General features: G+C 38.5%; 1 protein-coding gene across 3 annotated transcripts in view; it reads right to left on the reverse strand.

Annotated features, from left to right (window-relative positions):
- The window catches only part of Crbn (cereblon), a 17,730-nt gene extending 3,937 nt beyond the window's left edge, over nucleotides 1-13,793 (reverse strand). Inside the window, exons 1-8 of one of the 3 annotated variants that reach the window (XM_005364958.2) lie at nucleotides 13,704-13,793; nucleotides 9,735-9,850; nucleotides 8,888-9,090; nucleotides 8,008-8,157; nucleotides 4,685-4,844; nucleotides 1,858-1,920; nucleotides 891-975; nucleotides 379-494 (exon numbers count right to left, since the gene is read on the reverse strand). In XM_005364958.2, the coding sequence (XP_005365015.1) occupies nucleotides 379-494; nucleotides 891-975; nucleotides 1,858-1,920; nucleotides 4,685-4,844; nucleotides 8,008-8,157; nucleotides 8,888-9,090; nucleotides 9,735-9,850; nucleotides 13,704-13,770 (960 nt within the window). In that variant the 5' untranslated portion in view covers nucleotides 13,771-13,793. Of the gene's footprint in view, nucleotides 1-378; nucleotides 495-890; nucleotides 976-1,857; nucleotides 1,921-4,684; nucleotides 4,845-8,007; nucleotides 8,158-8,887; nucleotides 9,094-9,734; nucleotides 9,851-13,703 lie in introns of all 3 variants that reach the window. The other 2 variants (XM_013352996.1, XM_005364959.3) reach the window with 2 other exon arrangements.
- Between the last annotated feature and the right edge of the window lie 1,010 nt (nucleotides 13,794-14,803).

The following is a 14,803-nucleotide window of genomic DNA, read 5'->3' on the forward strand; positions in this document are numbered from 1 at the left end:
TTGGCTTTTATATGTCACACTTCCAACCTGATAAATTTATATGAAGTCTAGGATTAATATTTAAGGATTGCAAAAATTCAGATTTTCAGGTTGACTATACCTTATTCAAAGGTATACTGACTGCATGTGTGTGTGTATATATATATATATATATTATGTGTGTGCATATGTGTATGACTTAATTGTTTAAACATCCTAATCCCCCAGATTTGGAATGGTCTGAATTACAGAACATTTCAGATTTGAGAAAAGCTTTTCAGTACAAACCAGAAGCAAACAAGTACCTCTCCAGTATATGACTGTATTCCTATACAACAGAGGTAGCTCCTAATCTCAACAGTGTGACAATTTACACAACAGACATGCATCTTTACTTACTTTATTCATGATATCTAATTCACAGCGAAGTCGTTGAATAGCACTACCAATTTTAAGGAGCTGAATTCTCAACACATCATCAATAGGAAGACAAGCAGCTACTCTGTAAGAAAAGTCTTAAAAGACAGGGAGAGGTATGCAGGCTTTAAACTTAGGAATCATTAATATATACTTATATTCTAGCTACCTTCTTTTAAGTCAAACATACTTGAATGAAACTGACTTACAAATATAGAAATGACAAAGCTAAGTTCTGGAGCCAGATTTACTTGTAAAAGCTCTATAAAGAACAGGAAGTGTCTACATGAGAACCACTTCTGCAATTCAAATTTAGGTAGAAAATTAACAAAATAGATTCTATTGCTTAAAATATTAATTTCTTGAAAAATGTTTTTCAAAGTAAAAGAGATACAAATGCCTTTTCAGAATTCATAAAAGGTGAGTTTGAATTAAAGGCTTTTTTTAAAAAAAAATTTCCAACAACATACCATAGCTTGTAGTATTTGCCATACCTATTGGATTCGCAGGAAGAGAATCATCTTTGAGATTTTCATCCCATTCACGTAGCTGTTTCTTAATTCTATCCATTAATGTTTCCTGGTTTAAAATAAAAGTAACCACAATAAGGTTCAGCCCCTTTAAAAACCATACATTGGTACTAAATCTGAGACCAGACACAATGTTTTTACAGGTGGAACTACTTGCCTCTAACTCCTTTGACTAGCAAGTAGGTCAACTTTCCCGGCTTCTCACCCTTAGGCTGTCTATTCCAAGGACTATGTGATTCTAAATGCCTCTGGATGCTGTTTTAGACTGCTGCTTGAACTGGCCTCTCTTCTGACCTTTCCCAAGCCTTTCCTGGCTCAGTGCATTTGCTACACACCCCACTTAGCAACTAGTTACTACAGAAAATTGCTATCTTTCCAGGCATTAACATGTTTTTGCAGAGTGCATCTGTGCCTTTGTAAGGTTCAAGAGCTGCTGAAGGGCAGAGGGCAACTGTGTTTTCTTTTAGTGGTACATAAATCATACTTGCTCAAATTACTTGTTTTATTTTTCCAGTTCTTTAGATTTCTTGGCAGGGATTCACTAAGAAATACAAGTAATATTTGTTTAATCTTTACTATGTAATAGTTTCTTTTATGCCCATCTGCCTCAAACAACAGTGCAACTGATTGGGTTTTGAAGGCATTCATTGTATTCCAAATCAAGATTCTTCAAGTTATCCTAGTATTCGGTCTCTTAGTGATTTTGCTAGCCCCTGTCAGTGCATACTTTTAACTGATAGCACAAGCCTGTGTAGATGCATCAGTTACTATGCTAATGATATAGAGATACATTGGAATGCACTTGTTTGGAAAACAATATTCTGATGTAAGAAATCTTATAGTGTGGCTTTCACATGACCATAATTTCAGTAACCAAAAATGTGTCATCCTATTTTGCTAAGATACAAGTCAGGACTGGTAAGTTACTTACAGCGTCATATAATGAATACAGCCAGCGAGGCCATGAAGTCAGATTTGCACAGTGAAACTTTCTCTGAAACAAAAAGTGTCACTTAAGAAAATTCAAGGGAAAGGTACAAATACTACAAACAGTAACACCTAAAATTTCTAATTTTTAAAAGCTTACCGATAGATTATCTGAAATGTATTCACAATCTTATGGTAGGTGGTTATCTGAAAGGCATTCTTATAGATGGCAAACACTTTCAACACCTTAATGACAGTGCACTCTGAGAAATGCTCGTCAAAAACAGCATTCAACACAGAGCACCAGGGTGGTTACTATACACTTTGCAAGCTCACATGGCATATTACTATACTGAGTATGCCAGCAACTGAAACACAATGGTAAATACCCATGTATTACAAACTATGCTTAACAAATACAAAAAAATAAGAAGTGTTATGCCAACATGGGGGACTTACCACGGATGGATTATGCAGGATTGTTCATTGTTCTGGGTGGGTCAGTGGTAGAGAATGAATAGAAGACCTAGGATATTACTGTCTGAATAGTGTGATAGACTATATATAATACTTATTAAATATATAAAGTATTTTATTTGGTAAGTTCGTCAAAGAAATTCTTCAATTACAGGGGACATGATTCTTTTTGCCATCCCATTACAGGGTCCCAACTTACAAGCAAACTGGCCAACCATCCCTGTAGCACTTCCCTGTTTTAGAGTCTATATTCTGTTGGGCACTGAATAGCTCTAAGTTTACAAGTTGCTTGGGCACAACATACATTTGCTAGCAACATTTTTTTTTTCTTGATCTCATGATCAAGATTCCAAATTTCAGAAGCTAAGACATTATAAGCTTAAATGAGGAAACCTTTGAAATAATCTGAAAAATACAAAGGCTTTCTGTAAATCTCTTAAAATCTCATGTGCTACCTCATTCCCTAGTTCCTTCTGGTAAGGCTTTGGCAACTCTTCCCACAGTCAGTGAGGGCTGAACGCAAACATAGGATGACAGAAGACTCAGGAATTCAGGTGATCTGTCAACACACAAGCAGTGGCTTCCTTGCCCATCGAGCCAGTGACAATCCAGTTGCAAAGGAAAAAATTTCTAAATTCAATGTAAACATGCAGAGACACTTCTGTCTAGTATATGAAGAGTTTAACAAATAAGGAACATAAAAGTTAAACTTCACAAACTGTAATAGCTTAATTGAAGGTCAGGTTGAGAATTTCAAGGTCTTGTGGCCAGGACAGGACTTAAGTCAGTTATTAGTTACAGTCCCATCCTATACTTACTAATTTTCAAAGAGGAGTTAATTTAGAAAGTTCAGATAGTTAAGCATTCCCATTACTGCCCCAATATGAATTATAAATTTCAAAATAAGTCCTACTGAGAAGATACCAGTCATTGAGATGAACAACTAAATACTGACATGACATGTAGGGAGCGGGCATCTTGATATGTTTAATTTGTCACATAATCACTTCATTGGCATACTAAAGAGCCCGATTAAATAAAATACAACACTCCTTGATAGAACCTTTTGACATACGTACTCTAAGAATTATGCTTAAAATAATCATGAACATTAATTCCCCACTGTTGTGCTGATAAGTAAATAAAGATATATTGAAAATCTCTATACCCAGTTTAGAAAAGGAAGTACTATACAGATGAACCAAAGCTGCCTGCAACAATGTCAAAGTTTCTAAAATATTCCTTTCAAGGTTCTTTTTGCATGTGTTTAAGCAGTCTAATTATACTTGTGTAGAGCATTAGACTAAGCAAAGCATACTGCACTATGAAGGAACGGTTAATAGAACATAAAACTGTGTATCCTAAAAGTTAGAAAACATCAAGCACCCAGTCTGCCCAAAGTTCTCTAGAAACTGAAGTCTTCTAAAAGAATACTAAATGTGATAGAACAATAAAAAGAAATAGATCCTGTCATGAATATTATATACTAATTCACATCAGTTTAGGATGCCATGCTATACCTACAGCAAAATGTAAACCTTTCCTAATCTAACTTAGAAGAGTAGGGATGATTACATGAACTTTTATGTTTACAGTGGAGATAATCTTTTTGTATTTTTAGCAAGTACCAAAACCCAACTTCTAAACGTAGAAATTATTATACATTTCTTCGTTATGGGGAAATCATCAGTTTAAGAAGCATGTTTTATACCTAAAGCTATTTACACATACACCTACTGTGAAGTACATATCTCCCCATGAAGCAGAACCTGTTTCGCTTTTCTCCTCAGAGGTGAACTTGTGTAGCCAATGGACTACATAAGATGTAATGCCAAAACAAGCACCCTTGGCTTTCTTCTAGGCAAGACTCCAACCACTGACCTCCATTCCCAGCACCAAACAAGCAATGCCTTACCCTCACAAGTCAATTTTTGCTGCAATCAGCAGCATGCTGCAAAACAACTGACAAAAATTTTCCCTCTGAAAAGTCTAAGGACAGCGTTCTTTTCTACTGTCACTGAATGCCAGCCCAAACAATCTTGTCCCTTCTTCAAGGCTGCATTTAACTCAAAAGCCAAATAATGTGATTAGAGTTTTCTAAGGTTCCTATGGAATTAAGGGCCACAGGCCATTAATACATTCATGATAAGCATAATATCAACAGTGTCTAAGAATTGTGTGATATTTCACAACTACTGCGAGTTATCTTTCATAAATAACTCCTCGTGAATTATTTTTTAAACCTGCCTATGACCAAGTGAGCTACAGTGTCTAGAAAATGTCATGACAGCCGTGACTCTTTAAAAGCAACCTGTCTTAAGTTCTAGAAGATGCATAAAAAATTAGTGTCTCACCTTCTGGTATTTCTGCCACCATTTACATGAATATTGGTCTTCCCAAGAGACAGGTTTTGAAGGAAATATCTGGCACTTATTGAGTGATTCTAACTGAACTGCAGACATGGTTGATGGCAACACACACTCTGGCAAAATTTGCACTTTAGCTTGCTGGATTCTAAAACAAAGAGAAGCATGTTGTTCATTTTGAATATATAATCTTAGTTTCTTGATATAATTTTAAATAAGATTTTTTCCAAGTTCCCCACTTTAAACAAATGGAACAAATACTATATTTGTAATGTATGTGTATAAGAAATTTTCAAAACAATTGTTTAATAAATCTTAATATAAAATATAAGATAATTTAGATTTCATTCTCACTTGTAGAATCAAAAGAAACTATACATTTCAGATAAATATGTAGGCACAAATGAAGCAAAATTTATTTTAAAAATTCAGCATACAGCCTACAGATTATCCTAACACATCTAATTTCATAGATATTCTTAGGTAACTCTCCATCCCCAAGTCTCTAGGCTCACACACTCTTTGTCATTAATATCCACACACAAACTTTGGATAAGCATACATACATACATATTCTCCCTCTCTGTTTCTAGACAAAATTGTATTGCACCAAAGACAATGTGGAACCAGTGTCCTCTATATCATGCCAGGTCTCTGTCTGCAGAACTTTGTCTTTCAGAACTAGGGATAGATCAAGTAAGCCCTTGTGGTCCTGTTCAACATGCCTGGGTGGGTGTGTATGTGTGTGTTGGTTCTTCCTTAGGTGTTTATGACAGTTACTTTATGATTATAACAACATGATTTTATAACAGACTACAAAAGCATGTGAAATTGGGGGAAAACTGTAAAATTTAAGATTTTGTATTTATTGTAATGCTTGTTGAAACTACTTACAGATATAGATGGGTAATGTGTAAAGAAAATCTAGGAGCATCTACATCCAAATGAATTTGCAAACCCAAAGAAACAACCTTATGTCCCCCAAAATCAAAATGTTACTCTAATATAAGTTTCAGCTAAAATGTCTGTAATATATATTTCAAACTTTTTGACTAAAATTTACTTATTTCAGATATGATATATAAAAAATCTCAGAATTTCAACAGGATATTAATCTTTTTCTGTACACTTATAGGAAAGATTTCTGAAGAGTCCTGCACCAAGTCAAATATACCCTTCTATGTGTTATTTTTTTTTATTTTATTGAAAAAAAGGAAAAAAAAGTTTGTTATTTTTTTAAAAAAGTCTATGTATTTGAAAAACAGACTTTTAATAGGAAAGGTTAGAAGCAAACACTGTACTTCATTTATGCAGTGTCATTTAGGTCAAAAACAAAAACGAAAAAGTGAATCTTAAACCACAGATTATTTCATAGAGTTAAGTTCCCAGTGTGCTAAGGAGAAACTTTGGTATAACGGTCGACAGCTAGTTTGGGAGTCAGAATGTGGATGAAACCAGCTGTTTCTCTTTTACTTGCACAATGTTTGACAAGTAACCTCACTGGGACTTAGTTTATTTTCATTTGCAAAAAGAAGAGACTGCCCTAGACCACCGTCATGGTTTCTTAAATTCGTCATTTAAGTGACGGTGGTCTCAGACCAGGGTGGGAGTGGAAGCAAGGAAATCTTAATCCACGAGGGCTTTCAAATTGAGAGGCTTTAATATATACTAGGTGCATAGAATACTAGAAAGAATTAATATGTAGTAGGTCTATAGAATACTAAAAAGGATTAATATATACTAGGTGTATAGAATACTAGAAAGAACACACACACACACACACACACATATATATATATATGGTCTAAGGAACACTAGAGAATTAATATATACTAGGTGTATAGAATACTAGAAAGAACTCCCCTTTCTAGGACTAGTCCACATTTGCCAGTGTGATGTTGGTCTTTACTAGATTGTAACCGTGTCTCTTGAACTACTTTCTCACAGTGACTTCTTCCAGCTTGTGTTTTGGAGTTTCACACAACTAATTATTAAAGTCACATACAGAAATATACTTTCTCCCAACTCAATTTCTTTTATCTAGAAAATAATAGTCAAAGAAAATCAAATTGTATGAACTTCAATGTATATAGGAAGTAAATTAAAAGCTGTTGTTGTCAGCAAGATCCACGGTAACAAAATACTACAATACCTAGATCACTTTGTACTCATTCACCTAACACTGTCCTAAATGTAGACCATAAAAGTTTCAGTCACTTCTCTGGCAGCTTGTCTATTGAGAGTTTCAGTCATACAACCTTTTAAGACTTGGAGTCTATACAATGAAATGTTCTAGGCAAGGACCAGGAGAAAAGCCCCTCAAGTTGGGACACCCCATCCAATATCCTTGTTTTCTTGTCCCGAAATGCTGCCTGACCACATGCACTTCTGCAAATGACTATTTACAGCTGCTTACAATACGAACGTAACAGACAACAAATGCAGCTCACATTCTTGTTGATCCCTAAAACCTTCAAACCTTCCTGTGCTCAGATGACATATTAAATAAAAAGGTATGACAGAATTTTCAGTTCTGACCACAGGCTAGATTCCCTACAACAGGTAGACCCCAGAGACTATCCCCTAAGACATGACAGTGGTTCCTATGTGTGCCTAAGACATGACACCAGGAAAAAGAAATGCTTACTTCGAATTCATTTCCTTTTTAGGAAGAGGGGTAATTAGCAGAATTTAATGGGAAAAGAAAATAGCTGATCATATGAAAAGCTAACCATGTGACTGCACTAGGATTCCCAGGAATCTTGTAAATGTCACACAGGGCAGCGACAATGGCATTTCTTCATTCTTCATATCAAGGCATCTTGGGATGATACAGAACTCCCACTGCAAACAGCCACAAACCTCGGTGGCTGGTACAGCTCAGGGTAGCAGTTGGCAGATGTACTCAGTGTAGCTTTCAAACAGCCCAGGAATGCTGCCACTGCCACCCCTGTCCCGGGGAACACCATGAGCACAGCCTTTGCCTTCTATTCCTGTGCTGCAGAGAGCTCTTCAGTCCCCCAAAAGCTGTGCCTCATATTAGTGGTTTCAAACCCGGAGGGATATTGCAGTCGCCTAGAAATAATTTTTAAACGATGCCACAGTCACACTCCATATTAAGTCACATCCTGGGAGAGGAGATGAGGCCGAAACTGAAGCCTGAACAGTTTACCCTGGACAAGGAAGTCTGCTAAACATCAGGGTTGGAAACTATGGCCATCACCATAGAAGGCAAAGAGAACAACTAGTGAAGCTATAAAATAGCAAATGACCACAAAACCACCTCCCTCTATGATGTTGAAGTGTCTTACCCATCTGACTGTGTTCTAAGTTCAAGGACCTTGAACCTCTGCCGTCCAATTGCTTTCACTTTCACTACTTCAATTCCAAACTCCTGCTCTTCTCGATAAGCATAAATCTCTGCTGTGGTTCCGAACTGTGCTTCCCTTTCTTGCGCATTACTTCCAAGAGAAAAATGTACAAAAAGAGTTTTCAGCTTTAGCCTTTAAATACACAAAACCGGCAAAAGCAATATAGACAGGAAAGCAGTTTACAGCAGTGAACCTTCACTGTAAAGCTAACACAGGAGGCTCCAGAGAGCACTTTAGAATGAGGGTAGATTTTTAGAGTCACTGAAATAACCTAGGGCTAAAGAATTTTAAACTCATTTCACAACGTACACATTCTTTTACTTTGTTAGACACTGATGGTTGCTGCTAATTAGCAGCGCTAAACACATGTGTGTGGGGAGTGTTGGGGGTGATGGGAGGCTTCCTGTTTCCATTTCCTGTCTCCACAACATTTCCTTCATTTGCCAAAGGCTACTTGAAGTACCGCTTCAGTTTACCACTGTTTTGTATTAGTACAACTTTGTGAGTTTTGAAAGGGAAAAGTAACCTCAGTATGAAATATAAAATCCTAGCTGTCTGAATAAAAACAGTTCTGAACTTGCATTCCAGGCAGGTTTCCCATTAAAGGCATGCAAGCTTTTCAACAGCCAGACAGCTAAATTGTAAAAGTAAATGTCTGACTTACAAAGTAATGAGAATAATATTCCCAATTTGAGCTTTGACAAATTGTTTGCTTCACACTCTAATCTTCTGAAAAATTCCAGTTGGCTTTGTTAACCACCCTGACCTTGCTGTGACAACACAGAGGGCAGCACAGTAAACAGATCACCTAACCTCTTACCTGTACGCAAGAACTGCAAAGGTTCTGTCTTTTTGAATTAAATTCCGCACCATGCTGACTTCTTGTGGGTGGGAAAGCTGTAGTGGTAATGTCTGCCCAGGAATCAGGATCATCATCACTTGAGGAAGGACTGGAATTACCTGACAGCTGTCATCATCATGCAAAGTCCTCCCATGAAACTCTTCCATATCAGCGCCCAGATACTACTCAAGAAAACACAGAGTCAGGACACTTAATACACCGTAGCAACTTAAAGGGTAGAGCAGAGTCAAAGAACTACATAGACAGAGCACACACATTTATTTATATAAGCTTGGTTATATAAGGACACCTCCATCAAACTCTAATTTTTGATCTAATATTGTCTATTAGATCTCCCAATATTTTATGAAGAATCTCTCAGTATTTTGTATTTTAAGATATCTTATTTTAACCAACAACCCCTTTGTGTCAAAATATGACAACTCATATGACAGAATGCTAGTAAGCAGAATTCCACCCCACATCCCAGCAGTACCAAGAATACACTCTTGGTGGCTTAGTTCATATTAGAATTGTTCAGAGGAAGACAATTCCTCAAAGAGGCACACCCAGGATAAGTTTAAAAGTTAAGACTGTATGTTTGCATATTAGAAAATAGTCAAGAATCACAGGAGAATATAGTATTGCATTGCTTCAGTTTGTAAAATTACATTCTTATGTACTGGGAGATAAGAGCCCATTCTCATCCACAAGTTCTAGTGTCAGCTAATATGCAGGGATCCTTCAGTCAGTCACTGGCATTTAGGAAACTCCAAGCACATTAAAGGTCCATCTACTGTATTAGCTCAATTGCAAAATTACATACTGTATGTGACGTTGGCAGGCTGGTGTCAAAGTTTATGATGTTTGGTTTTCTGGCATCTCTACTATCCTGGTCTTCAACTTCCATTTCAATTTCATCTTCCTCATCTTCGCTCTCTGCTGAAGAAGAAATAGGAAAAAAAAAATGAGGTGTTTTTTTTTTTTTTTTTAAAGGCAGCTCTGTGGCTTTCACATGCCCCGCCCTGAGAGGCAAGACATTCACACAAAGACAGCCATGCAGGGGCAGCAGAAAGAGACCTTATGCTTTTTCTGCCACCATAGTGCCTTCCTCCTTTCCCTGGTTTAAGAAACCAACTGTTTTAGAACACGTTAAGATTTACAGGAATGTTGGAAAAACAGAACTCTGGTATGCCAAGACTTTATGTTCTTCCACAGTTAGCACTGGACATTCATTTGGGATCTTGTTGCAACTAATACTGGCATATTACTATTAACTAAATTCCTTATTTTATTTGGATTTCCTTAGAATTTTAGCTAATTTTTATATCCTGTTATAGACTCCCCTCCAGGATATCACATTCTATTTAGGTGTCATGGCTCTTTTGCTGCCTCTGCCCTCCTGTCTAGGGAGAGCCAGATGATTCAGAGTACATATCAGGTACTTTACACAGCATTCCTCAATAAGGATCAGGTTGATGGAACTCTCAGGATTCAGCTGAGGCTCGTTGTGTTTCCACACCTCATATCAGGGGTACATACAGTCAAGCTGACCTAGGGGCTGATGTTCCCCCCAATCACCTGCTGGGGACACAGCCCCCAGACTCCTTCACAGCAAAATTCCCTTTCCCTTCTTTCACACTGTACTTTTAGACAGTGGATCACCAGGCACAGCCGTCTAAGGGAAACAGCTAGATTATGTGTAATTCTCCTATATTTTTCTCTTCTCCATCAAAATAATTCTGACCCTTTATGTAATAAATTCCAACTGATTAAAGCTGAGCTGCTTTATCTGAAGAAAAAATAAAGGCTTGGACACACTCATCTCTGAGGATATTTCAAACTCTAGCTGTAAGAAGTTCCTCTGTGAAAAAAAGCAAAAAAGAAATAAGCAGACAAGAAAGATCTGCTGGTTACACTAGAAAAACGATGACGCCTCTCCTGGCAGTCACCATCAAATTTAAAAATGAAATGTTTGCCACTCTTTTCATACAAACATTGCCTTGTCATTTTAAATTTGAAAATAATGTTGGCAGAAAGAAAAAATACATTCTAAAGGAGATTTAAGAACTCTATCTGCACATACTTTTCTAAATTTGAAAAGTAAGCTATCTACTTTAAAACCTGATACTACCAAGGGCAGAGATGAAAGCCCAAAAAACCCCAAACAAACTGCTACTTTATAGAGGTGTTACTCTATCTTGTAGGAACTGTTCTCCTCCTGCCAACTGTGGCTGCATTTTCCACCCCAAGGATAATTTTGTCCCTTTATGATATTTGGAATTGTCTTAAGATATCTTTGACAGTCACAACTAGAAAAATCCAGACTATTTGTTGGTCAGGCATGCTGCTAAATACCCTGTACTGCTTAAGGTACATCTTACAAGGGGTTCTCCAGCTTGAAACACTGGCCTAAATGAGATCCTAAACGCACTAAACTTTATGTGTGTGTGTGTGTGTGTGTGTGTGTGTGTGTGTGTGTGTGTGTATACACACATATACATATCCTCCAAAACTTTTAAATGCATTAGATTTGATTACAAATTGGTCAGCTTTTTCATTGTGAAATTATTTTTTTCTATCAAACCATCTGTAAGTAGGTTCCTAACAGCACAAAGATTTTACAAAAAAGTAAATGCCTAGAACTTTATATTTATTATGAATCCCTAGATATAATATTCTGTTAGAGACAAGAACATAATTATGTTAAGCTGTATACAGATAGTTGATGCTTAACATTTCTGAACATGTTTTTCTTGACAATAGGAAAGTTTCATCAACAGATAAGATGAAGCTAAAATGATTAGAGAAACATTATGAATGTAATTATTTCACCTGCAACCCTAAAAAACATAGATTTGACTTGACATTTGGAGAGACCCATTCTCTTCTCTACTACAGCAAGCTTAAAATATCTGCTATGAATTCAAGGGCGGCAGTTATACAAAATTTACACTTGACATTTTCTACTTTTATTCTTTAAAGGGATTTGTTATGTATGGTGTCCAGTCTCATAAACAAAGCTAAAAGCCACTTCTCCCACTTGGAAATGTTTATCTTTGAGTACTTCATTTTTCCAGGGTAGATTCTTCACACCTAAAACGTTAGGCAATTTCTTTAGCACCTAAAGATGATCACTTTCCAAAGCAGCTTACACTACATGGACTCAGGGGGCAACCCAAAGTTTTCCCAGAAATTGAACTCTTATAATTTGGAAAACCATTATTCTACATCTACAACATCTGTGAGTCTCTTACTTCCAGCATCTTAAATTGAGAAAGCACACAGGGACTTTTCAGAGCTACTGCTACACTCACAGCAGCCTCTGGTGAACGCCAACACAACATGAGCACCCTCCTTGGACTCTGCCACTCTCTCTAAATCTTAAGCACATCCACAGTGGAGCTGATGTCGCTGGCATCTCTTCTGCTGAAAGATGACTTACCTACCTTTACCAACTTCAGCGAGTACAACTTGACAAACAACCAGTGACTCAGACAAAAGTGCCTTCTATGCCCTGGCATGGCACCCAGCATTTCCCCCCTTCAGGATAAACCATTACCTAGTAACAGATTCATACCCAAAGGACACCTTTCCCGAGGTGACTAACTGAAACCTTAAATTATTTCTTCACAACCCACAAAAAAGTTCCTAACCCAAATGACTAAAGATGCAAGTTTTCAACAACTTACAGCTAACCTAGTTCACAACTGTATCCTAAGTAAATCTGTATCACAAGATTGTTCAATTCCTCTAACCCCAGCATAGTCCCTATCTCTGACGAATCACAGGAGGAGTTGGAGACCCTAGTATTCAATTCAGGCATAGCAATGAATGAAACACAACCACCTAAACCCTAACAGCACTTGCCTGTCTGGCCCTAGATGATCTGCACCCGAGATTATAATTATTCTCATTAGCCTCACCACAACTGTGAACCCTAAAGTAGAATGGTGTGTGTGTGGTGGCGACTTTCATACTAACACACTGCCAGGTTTATAACCTAAAGCCTCAGGTAAAAGTCTGTGTTGTCTACAGCATTCTAGGAATAGTATGGACCACTACTTCATGCCCTTTTAATATTCAGTACTGCAACGTATATAGGGACATACAGTGAACAGGAAAGAGAAACTGGTAATACCACTCCCTTGAGTGATAATATGCAAGCATACTATTTTCATACCAGAGAAAAACCACCAAATATGGCCTCGACAGACCGATAGCCATATATAAAACAATACCCGAGGTGCTGACAAGCACCCCGTAGAGCTGTCTCTACAACTGTGTGACCTTCCATATCACTAAACTATACAGACATGTAACAACTCATCGATACATCTCTCCCCTACAAGCAAGGTTCTGAACAGGTGACAGGGGTAGCAGCAAAAGCAGAAACGCATACAAAGCGTTCACTTCGTGGCGCGTGATGTGTGTGTGCTTAGTACATATTAGCTGTCAGTCTTATTAAAAAGACAGACGTGCAGGAAACGCAACGGCTACTAATGTAACCCGGTTTCGGACGTCGCCGGGTTCTAAAGCATTTCCGTGGAGGCTTGCTAAGGAAAAAGATGCAAAGGATTGGGTCCCTGCTCTAGGAGACGAAAGTCCCTCGCTCCAACATCCCCCACAGCGCAGGAGACAGAGGCCGGGGGAAAACGCTGCGCTGCAGCGATATGGGCTCATGAGAAGCTCCCCCACTCGCCGCTGCACCCCGGTTGCTGTCCTTGTCCTCCCTGAGGGGTCGGCCCCGGACCTCGCTTTCCACCCATGGCCAGGCGCCCGTCCCGGAGGTTACCAGGCAGCAGCGGCAGGTGGTTGCCCATGTTGTGCGCAGCGTCCGGCTGATCTCCCTCGTCGGCCATGTCTGTTTACCCGCAAAGGAGCCTGGGACAGGGCGGTGCCGGGACGCAGGGGGAGGATCCGCTTCGTGTTGCCGCCTCGCGTCCGGGCCACAGCGTCCCCTGGCGGCTCCAACAGGCAGTCAGCGACACAGCGGAGAGCGCTGGAAATGATCACGTGAACAGCAAGAGCCCTGCTAAAGCTGCCCACACCAAACCAAGATTGTGAAGCTGAGTTTTTAGTATCCACCTTAACTAAACAAACTTCCTTATACAGCATTACCTTCTGAAAGGAAGTATGGAAAGGAATATTCGGAAAACACACCGACTTTTCCAGGGACAGTTGGGATACAACTAATTTTTAAAACAGTTTCAGGAGTCTTCATAAATAGCTCAAAATTAACATGTATCAGTAAGAGGCAAAGGCTTGCAGAAACAGCAAAAGTCAGTCACCTGGAAAGTAAAACTCAGGATATAATCATGCCCAGTCATAATGGCTTCACTAAGAGAAAATGGATCAGTGTGTGGTAAAGCAATTAAAATATGCCAGAAGAGAATTGTTTGAGCACTGACAGTTAACATCTTTCCAGTAAGTTTTCACTGAAGGAAAAACCCAGAATGACGTAGTATACATAAGGAAGGAAGTGGTGGTAGTGGTGGTGGAGAATGAGAGGAAAGGAAAAAGAAGCACAGAAATCTAATGAGTCTGAGGTTTTCAGACTTTCGACTCGCAGAAAATTTGTTCCATTGAAAAGTCGCAACCTGCAAACCTTTTTTGCAAGAGTGCCCGCAGTCAATCCCACATCGCTCTGCCTCCTGACCCTGAATCACTCTGTGGCCTTGGCCAAGCCACTTTTATATCCTCAGGACTCAGTTTACCCAATGTCAAAACCAGAAAATAAATCGTGTCCAAGCTGTGTCCTTTGCAATAGTGCACAATCCTGATGTCTTTTGTGATCAAGTTAAGAAGCAGCTGCATGAGGCATTGTGATGAGCTGGTGGTACTAAGGTATTGTTCCAGCTAGAGAAAGGGTCTTTCAGGTCTAGGCTGCCTGAG

This window comes from Microtus ochrogaster, unplaced genomic scaffold, assembly GCF_000317375.1.
Source record: "Microtus ochrogaster isolate Prairie Vole_2 unplaced genomic scaffold, MicOch1.0 UNK1, whole genome shotgun sequence".
NCBI lineage: Eukaryota > Metazoa > Chordata > Mammalia > Rodentia > Cricetidae > Microtus > Microtus ochrogaster.